Source organism: Doryrhamphus excisus, linkage group LG12 (genome assembly GCF_037039965.1).
Source record: "Doryrhamphus excisus strain RoL-2023G ecotype Guam linkage group LG12, RoL_Dexc_Guam_v1.1, whole genome shotgun sequence".
Classification (NCBI taxonomy): domain Eukaryota; kingdom Metazoa; phylum Chordata; class Actinopteri; order Syngnathiformes; family Syngnathidae; genus Doryrhamphus; species Doryrhamphus excisus.
In genome coordinates this window covers 2,765,771-2,779,966 of record NC_136368.1, presented here as the reverse complement: position 1 = coordinate 2,779,966, position 14,196 = coordinate 2,765,771, and the positions used below count along the sequence as shown (strand labels likewise).

The window sequence follows — 14,196 nt, the reverse complement described above, 5'->3', positions numbered from 1 at the left end:
TGCCCGTCCTGGGACGTTTATGACCAACGACTGGCCTGGGAAATGAAAGATGAAAAACACATTGTGCGGTGAGAAAATGTTGAAACATTGAATCTTACAAGATTATCATAAATGATGATACATTTTCATAGTTTCAGCACACCAGAGGTAAGAATAACTGGAAGAAATGAAATATCATAACATGACTACTACCAGGAGAATCAGAGGATAGAGGGGAAGGAGCCACCTGCTGTGGCCCAGCAAGGTGCACTGTATTCGGGCACACGCTCCGAGCAGCTGTATAACACCACGGAGGCCTCCAGCAAACCTTTTGCACTTTCCAGCAGGTGGCGCTGGCGTTTCAGGTGGCTGATATTATGCAATCATTGTGGAGGATTTGGTTACATCGCAGGCAGGAGAAAAAAGGTGTGCTTGATTTGCTCACCAACACAGTACACCTGATCTTAATGATTATGGGTTATGGGAGCTATCATTAATGTTTTCGGATTTATTTCACTTGGCGCGATAATTATCGTGTACGCCGAATTGTAACATCAATTTGAAGAAATGTACAATGAAAAAAATTTTTTTACTTAATTGTGTCACAAAACACTGCAGGTGCATTTTAAAAATAAATAATAATACATTTTATTTGTATAACGCTTTTCAAAATACTCAAAGACACTTTACAGTAAAATGGAGTTGAATAAAACAAGTAAAAGATACGTTAAAATACAACATTTTCAAACATTTATCACTCTAGAAATTGACATTAACATTATTGTTAAAATAAACAACTAATGTTATGATAATATATAATAATAATATTAATAATGATAATAATGCATTATTTGCTCTAATATGTCATCTTTCACTGTTGTAAAGTTGAGAAATAGGGGTTTGTCTTTTCTCACAGACTATTGCTATTATCTGTCAAACATTTGCAGCATTTCTTGAAATGCTGGCTTTTCAACTGTATCAAAGAGCAGCATTTTTTGTAGTTTTTTTCCGCGATAGGAAAAGGAGCTTGGGTGGGTGTGTTTGAGCATTATTAATAAGCTCCACCCTCCCTATGCGTTTATGCTAGGCACTGTATGACTGACAAGAGGTCTCACTCCTCCGAGGATGTATTGTTACAACATCATAATTCCGTCATATAGACTTGATAATTATCGTACGCACCAAGATTGTACGATTTTGCGTCACTGCGGATGAAGCGGAGGAGCTGCTCCACGGGAGCAGCCCGTGGAATCTACCTCCCTCCTGGCCGGGTGACGTTGCATGTTCTATTTGCAGACGGAGGCTGCGGGGAGTGTAACACTGACCCACATGACCTGTGGCCTAGAAAAGCAACTCTTTGCTCATTTGCCGCGGCCTCTTTCGAGCCGCAGCACAAACTCTTGCTCTTGTCTTTTCTTGCCAAATGATTTGCATCCTTTTTTTATTCACGGCTTTGACTTGTTGTCAATGTATTCGCCGCTGCCGAGTCTCAAGTGGGGGAAAAAACGGGAAGTCGGGCAGGCGAAAACTGCTTTACTTTCAGGCCTTGTGTCTGCAGGCCACACGTCTGCAGTCATCTGTCACTGGTTTACATACGTGCCATGACACTTCCTCTCTCTGTGGGAAGCCTTTGTCACCACTTGGCCGCCAGCAGAGGCTGACTGGGTGCCGGATGGGTCTCCCCCAGGTACCTCCAGGGAGCCACATTAGGCCTAACTGACAGTCTGACAGCACAAACACACACACACACTCTTCATGCCTGGCCCGATCACTGGCTCCTCTAACAGCACATCAACTGGCACCGTCCCAAGGCATGGCACGCTTTGCATAAAGCAAAAGCACCACATTTTCTTTTTTTTTTTTTTTTACTTCTCCTTTTTCACCCCTCCAGCCTCTTTGTGCCGTATGTACGTTTTCAAATGAATAATGGAAGCAACAGAGCTGACCACTCCTGGGATCCATGGAAAAGATGTGCACAAACAGCAGCTAAATGAATGCTATTCTTCTCTTGTGTGTGGAGACTTCCTGCTCAACATCATGTTTAAAAATGCATCCGATCAATCAATCGTACTTTAAAAGGTCCCATGATTCATCAACGTAGCTTAAATATCCTATATATTCTTTGGAATTATATTCCACATTCTTCCATGTTTTGAAAGTGAAGGGTTTAGCCTGATTTATTGTTATTCTTCATCGTGTGTTTAGTGGTTAAAATACATGATGTAAACAAGACATGTCTTACTCTGCTGAGTGGCAACTTTGACCTCGTTCTTGTCTGTTTCTTTTCTGTGCACCAACGGATAAGCATCCTATTTCAACATACACTATGTTTGGGGTGTACTTTCAAGCCAAATGTTTGTAAAGGTGTTCCTTGACAGCAGTCATCACTGAAATGATCACTGCAAAGAACACAACTCCAAGTAGGCATCCATCTGTTTCTCCTAGGTCTGTTGGTCTCTTTTGGAAAAAGGAAAGAAACTTCCAGTATGACCGGGATACTATGAACATCCAGCAGCAACACAACGTTTTGGCATGACTGATATTAGGAAATGAAAATGAAATTCTACTGAAGCAGGTCCACATCTAGCTGAATCTAATCATCAGGGAACTATAACATATGTAATACAATAAACAAGCACATAATATAATCAAATCCTATTTTATTGAAATACAAACCCTGGTTTTTGCAAAATGGCTGATGACGACCAAAATGGTCCAATCGATGTTCATTTGGGAATATGGGGTCTCAAGACGTTTTTGTGCGTTCTGTCATGGTTGTAACCATCCATGAATTTTTTTTTTTTACGAATATAAAGGGGGCACTATGAGTGAATTTTGGGACCCTGTGTTTGGGACTCCTGAAATATAACATTTCTCACCAGAAACTGACATGCTTCCAAATTTTGGTGAGTTTTCATGCATGTTAAGGCCCTCTAAAATGCAGTTAAATTGGTAGAACAATAATAATAATAATAAACATACCAGCTGCATGGTGCATGTGTCTTTATAATATAATATAATATAATATAATATAATATAATATAATATAATATAATATAATATAATATAATATAATATAATATAATATAATATAATATAATATAATCATTCATTCACTTTCTACCGCACGAGGGTCGTGGGGGTGCTGAAGCCTATCCCAGCTGTCTTCGGGCGAGAGGCGGGGTATACCCTGGACTGGTAGCCAGCCAATCACAGGGCACATATGGACAAACGACCATTCACACTCACATTATAATATAATATAATATAATATAATATAATATAATATAATATAATATAATATAATATAATATAATATAATATAATATAATATAATATAATATAATATAATATAATATAATATAATATAATAATAATATAATATACACAATAACATACACAATAAGCAACACGAGAGCTTGGCAATGATCATCATCAGCACGGTTGACATAATACGGGAGCGGAAGAGAGCGAGCACGCGGGCGTGGGGGCCATCCAGTCTAACGGCTATTTTGCACAGAGCAAGTCACCGTGAGTCCCAAAGGTGATTTCCTGTTAATGAACACAAAAGAAGCTTCAGCCTCTTAAATCGAGCACTTTTCAAAACACTCTGTTTTTCAAACCAAGCTCATTCCAGGTGGAGTGGAAGAGTTAGGGAGTAAGGGCAACAATAACAATGACACCAATGATACTAATAGCAAAGATGATTGAAAGATATGAAGTATCGGTCCTGCTAGCAGGCTTCTACCTCCTGATGATAAGCTGGACAGCAACAGCAGTGCTGGCTGCTGCGCTGGTGTCACCATGTCACTGCAGATACCCGCTGCCGGGCTGCAGCCTTTAAAAGTACACCACAGCACCCCACCCCCACCCCCTCCCCCTCCTTCTTTAAAAGTACACGACAGCACCCCCCCATCCCTCCTCCTTTAAAAGTACACGACAGCACATAGGAAGGAGCCTCACGCCCCCCCCCCCTCCATCCCTCCGCTCATCACATTCCTCGTCTCCTCTCCTCTCCACTCCGTCAGGCAGAATGCAAACCCCCCCCACCAGCCCCCCTGCCCTTCCATCCTTGGCACCCCAGACTCCCCCCTACCAGCGTCTGGCATTAAGCCAACCCAGCGTCAGGTGATCTGCTCGGCGTACGGTGGATGAATGGTTAAAGACCTCCGTGGCTGCCGTCTTTTACAGAGACGTGGAAACACGCAGATTTCATCATTATTGACAAATCGCCATCGACCTATTGGCAGCAATTTATATTTATTTACATTTATATCTACGCCTGCACATTTACACTTACACAGCCTGCTCTCATTTAACACCGTTTCTGTCACGCTTTTGCAGCAACAACAAGTTATATATATAAAATATACTGTGTCTGTATATGTGTGTGTGGAGATATTTTGTCATTTTTTCCACATTTTAATTGTTTTCTGTGAAATAGTTTAGCCAATTTTAGTTTTCACTTCTGTGATGTTAAACCTGAAAATGATTTATTACTCGTCTTAAAAATCAACCATGAACACGTCTTTGTTAGGTAGTAACACAACACAATGAAATCATCATTATGTAAGTGTGTGTATTAGTATATGTACATAACTGTACACACACAAATATGTATGTATATTTTTATATATATACAGTCACCTCTGTTTAGTTCTGTATGCAAGAATGTACATACAAGGTGTGTGTGTAATTACTATATATAATTACTACATTTTGTTTCTTATTTCTTATTTTGCATGTATATTTTATTTCCTTTTTATTTTACTACTAGCCTGTAGAACTATTATACTGTATTATAATAAGAACTATTCTTATTGTGATCCTGCTATAGACGTATAGACATAGATGTGTAGATATAGCTACATAGAGATATGTAGATTATATATATATGCAGATGCATATCATATTTGGCTGCTATGTCAGCATATAATATGTTCTTCTAAAATCCCAGAAGTATAGCTTAATCTGTAACTATTTATTTGATAAAAAAAAAAAACAAGTGAAAAAACACAAAACTGACTACAAATCATGAGGGCAGTGATCATTACTTACATATGACGCCATGAGGAAGGAGTAGGGTTTAAAACGTAAAATATGAGTGGACCCGAACCCTAATCTTAACCCTAATCTCCTAGCCGTGAAACATGAGTGGAACCGAACCGTAATCCGAACCTTAATCCCTAATCTCTTAACCGTGAAACATGAGTTAAACCTAATTCTGACCCTAACTTTGAAATGTCCTAATCCTAATCCTAAACCTAATACCTACGTAATCTCCTAACCATTAAATATGAGTGGAACCCAATTCTTATCCTAACCCTAACGATGAAATGAGTGAACCCTAATCCTAATCCCTAATCCCTAACTGTTAAATATGAGTGGACCATAATCCTAACCCTAATCCCTAAACATGAAATATGAGTGGACCCTAAATCTAACTCTAATCCCTAACTGTGAAATATGAGTGGACCCTAATTCTAATCCTAACCCTAACTGTGAAATGAGTGGACCCTAATCCTAACCCTAATCCCTCCCTAACTGTTAAATATGAGTGAACCCTAACCATGAAATATGAGTGGACCCTAATTCTAATTCTAATCCCTAACTGTGAAATATAAATGGACCCTAATCCTAACCCTAATCCCTAACCGTGAAATATGAGTGGACCCAAATTCTAATCCGAACCCTAACTGTGAAATGAGTGGACCCTAATCCTAATCCCTAATATCCTAACTGTGAAATACGAGTGGACCCCGATCCCAGCCGAACCCGAAGCGGTGTTAATCCCACGCCGTCAGATGGATTCCCAGCACCTTTGCAGCCAAAGCTCCACGTTTGAGCTCCCGTTGGCAGAGCGCGAGCAAAGCCGGGAGGTATCGCTGTCAGGGCTCGGGCTTGCTGAAGAGTTGCAAACAGGCGCTACGAGGAGCGGCATATAATGAAGCTGACAATGCTGGTGAAATAGTGATGTAATAGCCGCCGCCGCACGGGCTTCTCACACGCCGGCCTCCGTCGGCGGATTAGTCGGACGGCGCATTGTGGAAAGACGGCAGGAATTTCAATACGGCCAAATATTGAGTTTTCTCTTCTGCACTTGTGAAAGGCCGAGCGCATTCTCCCCGACACAAAACTCCCCGACAGCACGCCATAATGAAACACCTTGGAAGAAGGACAGAGGAGGAGAGAGGAAGAACGCCTCTCCTCACCAAGGTTACTCAATGATAAGCAACTCAGCCGCACAATGATGGCTAAAAGAGCCATTATCAAAAGTCACGCAAGTGCAGGCTACGGCAGCCAGTGTAAATAACTTGGACAAAGACTTGCACCTTGTTTAGAAGTGCGTCTTTAGAATGTGTTCAAACGTTTAGACTTCATCCAATTTCATTTTATACGTCAGGTTTAGGAGAAAACGCCAAGAATGGACGCCTCAACCTCAACCTCAACCTCCTTACGACTTGTTGGTCATGAATAGACGTCATGTAAATAGCGCAACAAAAGCTATAAAGAACATGATTTAGGAAGGGGGGGGGTGCGTATGATAATTACAGCGACACATTTATGAATGCACATGAATCGCCTACCCGTCCAGATTAAAAGCCTGCGTGCTAAACCTAGTTTGGTACACCTGGGGATGCTCTATTCCGGACAAATCCCACCAGGCCTCCCAACCCTCTCCTCATCTCCAGTCAAGGAGACCAAATGAAGCGCCAATTGGGGCAATAAAGCACCCCCCCCCCCCGCCCCCCGCCCTGTGTGAACTACAAGCATGTTTCTCTTATGTGGATGAAAAGCATCATGGCAGGCAAGAAGATCATGCAACGTGCGCTGCAGAGATTAGCTGCACATAAAAACAAATAGAAGCAGACAGAAAGGGAACAAGACATTCCCTGCACCCTCAAGGTGCTTCTATGGGGGGGGAGGGGGCGCTTGGGGGGGGGGGGGGGGTGACAAGCACAAAGAGAAATACACACACACTATCAATGACAGCTTAGCAGGCAGGCCAAATAAAAAGAGATAATATATTGTACATAAAAATATCATATAAATATAAAATATCATATAAAGTCCCGCCTACTTTCTCATAAATGTTCATTTTAGCAAATCTTACAGCAGTAAAATATTAAAGACGAGAAAACACCGTAAGAAGTTGCACATACGGATTCATTGTTGGAAATGTTTGTATTCCAGGGAAACCTTTCTTGCAGAGCCTGTAGCAACATCTGGAACGTTCTACAACATGTGGAACCTTCTACAACATCTGGAAGGCCTAGCAGCTCCCCCTTCAAGTGTTGTTTCCAGCTAACACATACCGGCAAATAATGTACGACTTGACTCAAAAGACAAATAAAAAGTGTTGTGCACTCTGTGTGTATGCTAGCGGCCCCGCCTCCACCCATCAAGACAAAGAGACTGTATACGGACAAAAGGGTTCACTCCGATCATGCATGTTGTTCTACGAAACGAGGTGCGGAAAGCAATGCACAGAGTGAACTCTCTTCTTGACAGACGCACCACCAGATATTTCCTTTATGAACGAGAAATCGTTCAGTAATGGTTCGAAACCCCTACACCCCATCCCAACAATGGATTTACTTTTACTTTTTTTTGCGTGAGAGGCAAAAAGAGGCGATGAGGAGAGCGTGGAGGAGTGTAGCGTGCGCAAGGTTACGCAATGTAGGAACTTTTTAATGCATGACACGTGCACACACAGGCTTTAGTTCCAAATGTGAAATATTTGTCAATAAATGATGTTTATGGTGCTGTTTGTGCTGTTTAGATATTTCAGCAGACACATCAGCAAATATACATTTTCTAGTCGAGAACTGGCCAAAAGGTGGAAACATACTTTTTTTCCTGGTGAAAGACAGGATTCTAACCTTTCGTTTGGTAGTATCCATGTTGAAAGAGCCATACAGCCAATATTCTGTGTGCCTTGGAAGATGAGTCCAAATAGGTTGAATGAGTTCTTTATGATTATGAAGAGCATCCAAGCAGCCATCCTTCAAGACATACATGCAGAGTCATGCTTCTTTTTACACTTGCATGACAGCTGAGGAAGTGAAAGGGTTTTCCTGTGAGTGGAAGCAGGTGTTAGGAGGGAACATGCATCATTTTGAGGGCATGTTTGTCCAAGCGAGCGGGAGGTGCATGGAGAGCTTTGTGTTCCACATGAGAGCTTCCGGTGTGCAACGCAACGCCGCTTCCACCAAAGCATGCATTAGCCATCCTTACTAAAGACTCCTCTTGCTGGACTCTAACACGGAGTGCCGTGTGAGAAGATACGCTGTCACTCAGGAGACAAAGGCAGACAGTTGCATGTGTGGAAATGAGATGGTGGGAGGGGAAGGGGGCAGGGGGAGGACGAGAGGATGTCAAGGATTCATGGTCCTTCATCTTCGCAGTAGAGCAAACACATCCCTCGGTGTAGCGGCAGACAGCTGCCTCCACTTTCTAACGCGGCCCAACTTTAGATCACTGCGAGGATTGTCAGAGATAACATGGCGAGCGGCCACCGGGGGGAAGACGGCGCCGTGTCGGCACCAGGTGGAAACCGGCACGAGCAGACAGGCGGGAATATATTTCTATAGAGTCACGCTCCCACCGGGGATGCCTCTTCTTCTTCTTCTTCTAGGAAAACCAGACACGACGGCGTTTAACATCTTCAAGACAACAACGCCGCACTGATCTCACGTCCAAACATCAACATCCAAAACACACACGCACGCACGGCCCCCGTTAGTGCACGTATGTGCACATGTCATCTCCACCCCGCCGGCCCACGCGGCCCATCAAGCTGGTGCGACATCTCACCAGACTCAAACTGCATGCTGGTCACCAGGCCTGGGACCTTTATTTCCTCCGTAGAACAACGGCATGAATGGAGTGAGGTCTTCTGTCACTCATACGGCCTTTTTCTCTTATATGACACCATATGTTGAGGTTTTTTTTACACTCTTAGAATTCATGTTCACATTTTTCGTGACAGCCCTACCATCCGCGTCCCCCCCACACCCCCCCCCACCACCCAAAATGTATATTTGCACTGCTCTCTCAATCCTCGGACTGTTGTTTTCAACATCTGTCCACGGATGAAAAGCAGCCTCTGGACTAATTGAGGAGCAATAAATGGCGGCAACAACACCCCCCCCCCCCCCCCCCCCCCGCGCATCCCCCCGCCCCCCTTCGCTGGTGGTGTTACTACTATGTGCTGTGAGTCACGGGGGCCAATCACTTCCCATGATAAAGATGACATATGAAGTATACATACACAATCTACTGCCATTCTAAACCAAGTACTACTGTTAAAGTATTAGTAAACATATATTACATGAATACATTTTCTGTACAGTACCTTGGATGGTACATGCTGTACCTAATGATGTGACCGGGGAGTGCATCATTTCTACACCCGTGTATTGCCATAATTAGTACTTTTACATTTGTGTACTTTTACATTGTACACAGCGTAGCTAATGTTGCAGGAGTGTACAATATGAAGCATATTTGTACTTTTACTTGGGTATTTGTATACTGGAATGATACTATGGATAGTATTGCAATAATACCTGTACTTTTGCGAGACGGAGCAGGTGTACTTCACCTTCCTGTGATGTTTTTATAGCGTATTTCTAAAGTAGCTAAACATCCTAAATAAAAACATGTCTCCGCATGAAGGAGGGAGGGAATATTCATGGATTTCAGGGAAGTTTGTGCATAAAGAAATAGCAAATAAGCCGCTCTGCGAGACAAAGAAAAGGAAAGAAGTACTTTAAATACAGTATATATATTTCAAATAAGGTTCAATCAAAGACGAAATGTAAAAGAAATCTGGGGAAGGCGTTTTTTTAAATTGTACTTCACTGCCTTTTTAACATCACGGCCAATAGCCTCTTGGCTAGTACTGCCTTTTTTACTGCTGTACTAGCTTGTGTTTTATGGCATGGTATCATCCCGATACTAAAAAATAAAAAGAGCGTGTGTGGACATCGAGCAGAAACAAGGCCGGAACGTCTGCCATCACGTCACGTTTCACATCCAGCAACAAACTTCCAGCTAAATCCTCGTTTGTGACGCGGCTGCTGAGATGACCTGCGGGGGTTAAGCAAGGACCCCCCCCCCCCCCCCCCCCGTCCCCCCACACACGGCAATCTAGCATCAATGAGCTTAAATATCAGCTGGTCAATATTAGCCATAAAGCATAAAACATCAGTGTAGTCTTCCGCCAATTTCACTAACATAGCATTTATATCATTTCATCATAACAATAAAATAGCAGCAATTATATTTCAAATTTTGCATTATTATGTCTCATGTAATCCAATTTGTAAGAGAATGTATGGAATACTGACCATTTGAGATAAATGCATATGAAGTGGTAAACACCAACATATTACAAGTAGAAAAATTGATGGATATAAATATATAAAAATATAAATATATAAATGAAGACGGAAGCCCTAGAAATTGTGCAGGCTAAATTGAAAGGCCACTTTTGTGCGGCACATTTAAACACTCCAACATAATGGATGCGCTGGGAATGTACATTTTTCACCTCATCTGCGCTCAAGCGTGGATGCTGTGTGTGTTTTGCTTTTCAAGAGGAATGAAAACATACTTCAGCTCATTGCTGATGATGCTAATTTCCTCCACGCAGGCCAAAACATGCAAATGAAATGTTTCAATGCAATGAAGTGCTTTTTGGAAAAAAAAAAAAAAAACAAAAACAAAAAAAATAAACACTTTGACTTTGTTTGCCAAAGCCTCCCCAACTTCTGCTGACTTTGCCTTTTTCTCTCTTTTTTTTCTGTTTGGTGTGCATGATGATTTATAAATAAAAACATATTCCACTCTTTCTGTGCTTATATACTAACAAATACTGACAAATACTAACAAATACTTCAAAAGCGCATCCTCCTAGCAGCCTGAATACTGCAAAAAAAACACTTAATATTTACAACTTTATGTATTTGGTTCAACAATATGATAATGAAACTGCAAACATGCATGTGTCTTTAATTGGAGAGTAAGTATTTCTTTCATGGAGGCTAATTGAATGGAATATGACTTTTCATATGAATTGAAAGAAAAGGGGATCAAACTTGCACACACACACACACACATGGTGATGGCATAGATATGAATATGAGATAAAGAGAAGGACCTACCATAAAAAGTGCTGCTAGTAATCATGTCTTCACGCCTGCATGGAAAAGAAGGAGGACAGAAGAAGAAGAAGAAGAAGAGGAAGAGTCAGGAATTCCAGCGCCCGGTTCGTCATTGCACTTTGAGCACACACGCAGCACCGCCGTGCGCAACTTTCACAACAATAACTGTCACACCGATGCCTGCTTGGCCAAGCACGCGCAGAGGAGGAGGAAGACGAGGAGGAGGAGAAGGAGGAGGAGGAGGAGGAGGAGGAGGAGGAGGAGGAAGGTGCTGGTGTGTTTGGAAAGACGAGAAGGAGCGTGACACTGACGACGACACGCGCGCACACATTTCTCCCGCCGCCCTTCGGAGCGACGAAGAGCGCCATGCGTTGAGTTGCACTCGGCGAGATCATTGAGATCCTTCTCCCGATGCGGAAACTTTCATTTCCCGAATCCCAAACTTGCGCTGCTTCAACTTCATTCCGCAGTCCGTCGAATAGGCGCGCACACGCACGCGCAGACATGGAGAGAAGGGGGAAGAAGATGACGGAGGATGAAGCTTACCTGTGTAGGTGACACAGGGGCGAGCATCGATGCAATGCGGAGGGAAAGGCGTCTTCTCGGGCTTACATGACAGGCTACCGCCGGCTCTGCTGGTTGCGGTTTCGGTCGTGGCGGTCGCGGTCGCGGTGCGGGTCGGAGAGCATTCCAAGTTGCTGGCTGGGAGCGAGACTGACCGCTGCCTCTGCCATGTTGGAATTCCAAGCCCTCGGACAGCTGCTCGGCGGACCGGAGGGGAGGCAGCGTGCCGCGCAGTGCGCATGCGCACCGCAGGAGAGAGCCACATTCAAAAGAGCGCTAATGAGCTGCGCCTCACGAGGAGAGCCAATCAGGAAGCAGCCTTTGCCCAAAAGGCTGGTGGTCCAACTGCTAAGACGCACTCTACTGTAAATACTCTACATACTCTCCTTGCACCACTTCCTGTACACACGTGCACCTTAGCAATGCATTAGCTTCTATCGCTGGTATGAATGCATTATTTCATATTGTTATGGCCGTCAATGCATTCTTTTATAAATTCTAATACAAATATATTATTTTGCATTATTATTTATATCTCCTATTTTCTGTATTACTGATACAACCATATGATTTATATGATTGGTATGAATGTATAATTTATATTATTAATTGGATAAAATGTATTATTGGTACAAAAGGTATAGTTGTAGTTATTCCTAGTTATTATTATTATTATTATTATACAAAAGTATTATTTTATATTATTGGTATATAATTGGTTGGGATGTCCGATATTAGCTTTTTTTCCAAAAAACGATATGACGATATTGTCCAACTCTCGATTCCCGATACTTACAATCATCGGTACCAATAATTATCGGACATCCTTAATAATTGGTATACATAATTGGTAAAGATATATTATTTAGTATTATGGATGTTTTATTATTTATTTCAGATGTGCGCCAAGGAAAAGGAAAGTCAGCTTATCCTGGAAGTGATAAGCTGGGCGAGAGGAGACACGGCAGCTTGATGAAGGATAAAGAATGCTAATGAATGGTTAGGAGGGGGTCATGGAGTCTGTGCGCTGTTACACAGAGATGTGGGAGGAGTAGAGGAAGTTATCATTCCAGCTTAGCCTGTGATGCTATTTGAAGAAGGTACCAGACAGGCCTGCAAGACGAGCAGGAGGAGTTTTTATGAGTCTTTCGTGTCATACCTGTACCTTATAGTCGTATTTGATGTGTCCCTTATGTGTGGTGTGGACAGTGGGAGCACATTTAGCCAGCCTTTTTGACACTAAAACGCCAGACTCCTCCTACTCCTTCCTAACCTGAGGACCACCTGGCCTCACGGTAATAAATAACTACATGAAAGAATCATCAATTCATAAATGAAAGCAAAAGACCGCATGAAGATGCAGAGCAAAGTCATTGCAAAAGAAATGATGCTCTTTAACGCACATGACAATCCAGCATTTTTAGGAAATGCTGCAAATGTTAGACAGCAGCAACTGGTTGTGAAAACACACCGACAGTGAATATTTAAGAACGTATTGTGCTGTTATGATATACGTACATATCGTTATTATAGATTATTTATGTCGCACTTGCATGTTCAATAAAGTTGGTTTGTCCAGTCATATTATTTATTGTACTTTTCCAAAAGTAAAAATAAAAACCATAATTTGTATGATTGCCCTGTAATTGTTGTATTGCATATTTTTGTTTACACAGCCCAACTCGGTTAACAATAACAATAATGGCAGATCTAAATGCATTATGGATGTGTGGGATATAAACACAAGATAAGAAGTCTATTGAAGTCTACTTTTTAAAAAAATAATAATGATGTATTTTAAAAAGGTAGATTGTGTCTGAGATATAAAAGTGTGAAATATCTTTTTGACCGAAACATACATGTGATGCTTCCGTTTAAAATAACGTCCCAGCTGCTATAATATTATGCAAAGGTTACGCAAAATCAATAAAAGAGCATTTGCATAATAGGCCAAATATGACTTCTGCTATTTTATGAATATTGTTGTTGATTTCCTTGCAGACGGGGACGCGGTGCTGCTGGCCGCACCTCTTCATTACGTGTCGGCGGCCTTGACAGAGGGAGGTAATCTCCTCTCCTTTGGGACGCAGTGCAGGGAGACCCTGGTTAGACACATGATATGAGCATCGCCACCAAAAGTCCCATTATGCCTTCTCATATCCATACCCTCGGCCCTGGGAGTGATGCATTGATTCAACCTCCACCACTCCCCCGGCTGCTCCCCGCTAATTCCGGCTGGATGAGGTCTTCAGAGAAAGGCGGACGCCGGCGTGGTCCGTGTTAGGCGCGAGCAATTCATCTGCTTTTTATGCACTGGGAACGTTTGCATTTGATGGCGTTTGAAAGGCGCAATGATGGCCGAAGCCAATGTCGGCACGTCTCGGCAGCCTGTGGAAATCTCAGCGTGCGTAGAGGTCACGGTGAAAAACAAGCGCACCGCATTTCCAGGTGTAGCCGCGGCCATTGTCTGCTTCCTCTTATG

The 14,196-nt window shown here is 42.5% G+C and overlaps 1 protein-coding gene across 4 annotated transcripts in view; it reads right to left on the bottom strand.

Annotated features, from left to right (window-relative positions):
• fign (fidgetin) overlaps positions 1–14,196 on the bottom strand; it is a 73,202-nt gene that overhangs the window by 17,359 nt on the left and 41,647 nt on the right. The window contains exons 1-2 of one of the 4 annotated variants that reach the window (XM_058081885.2): positions 11,697–11,845; positions 11,151–11,185 (exon numbers count right to left, since the gene is read on the bottom strand). The exons of 2 other annotated variants lie outside the window; for them this stretch is intronic. In XM_058081885.2, the coding sequence (XP_057937868.2) occupies positions 11,151–11,175 (25 nt within the window). In that variant the 5' untranslated portion in view covers positions 11,176–11,185; positions 11,697–11,845. Of the gene's footprint in view, positions 1–11,150; positions 11,186–11,696; positions 11,846–14,196 lie in introns of those variants that run through there. One more of the 4 variants, XM_058081888.2, reaches the window with a different exon arrangement.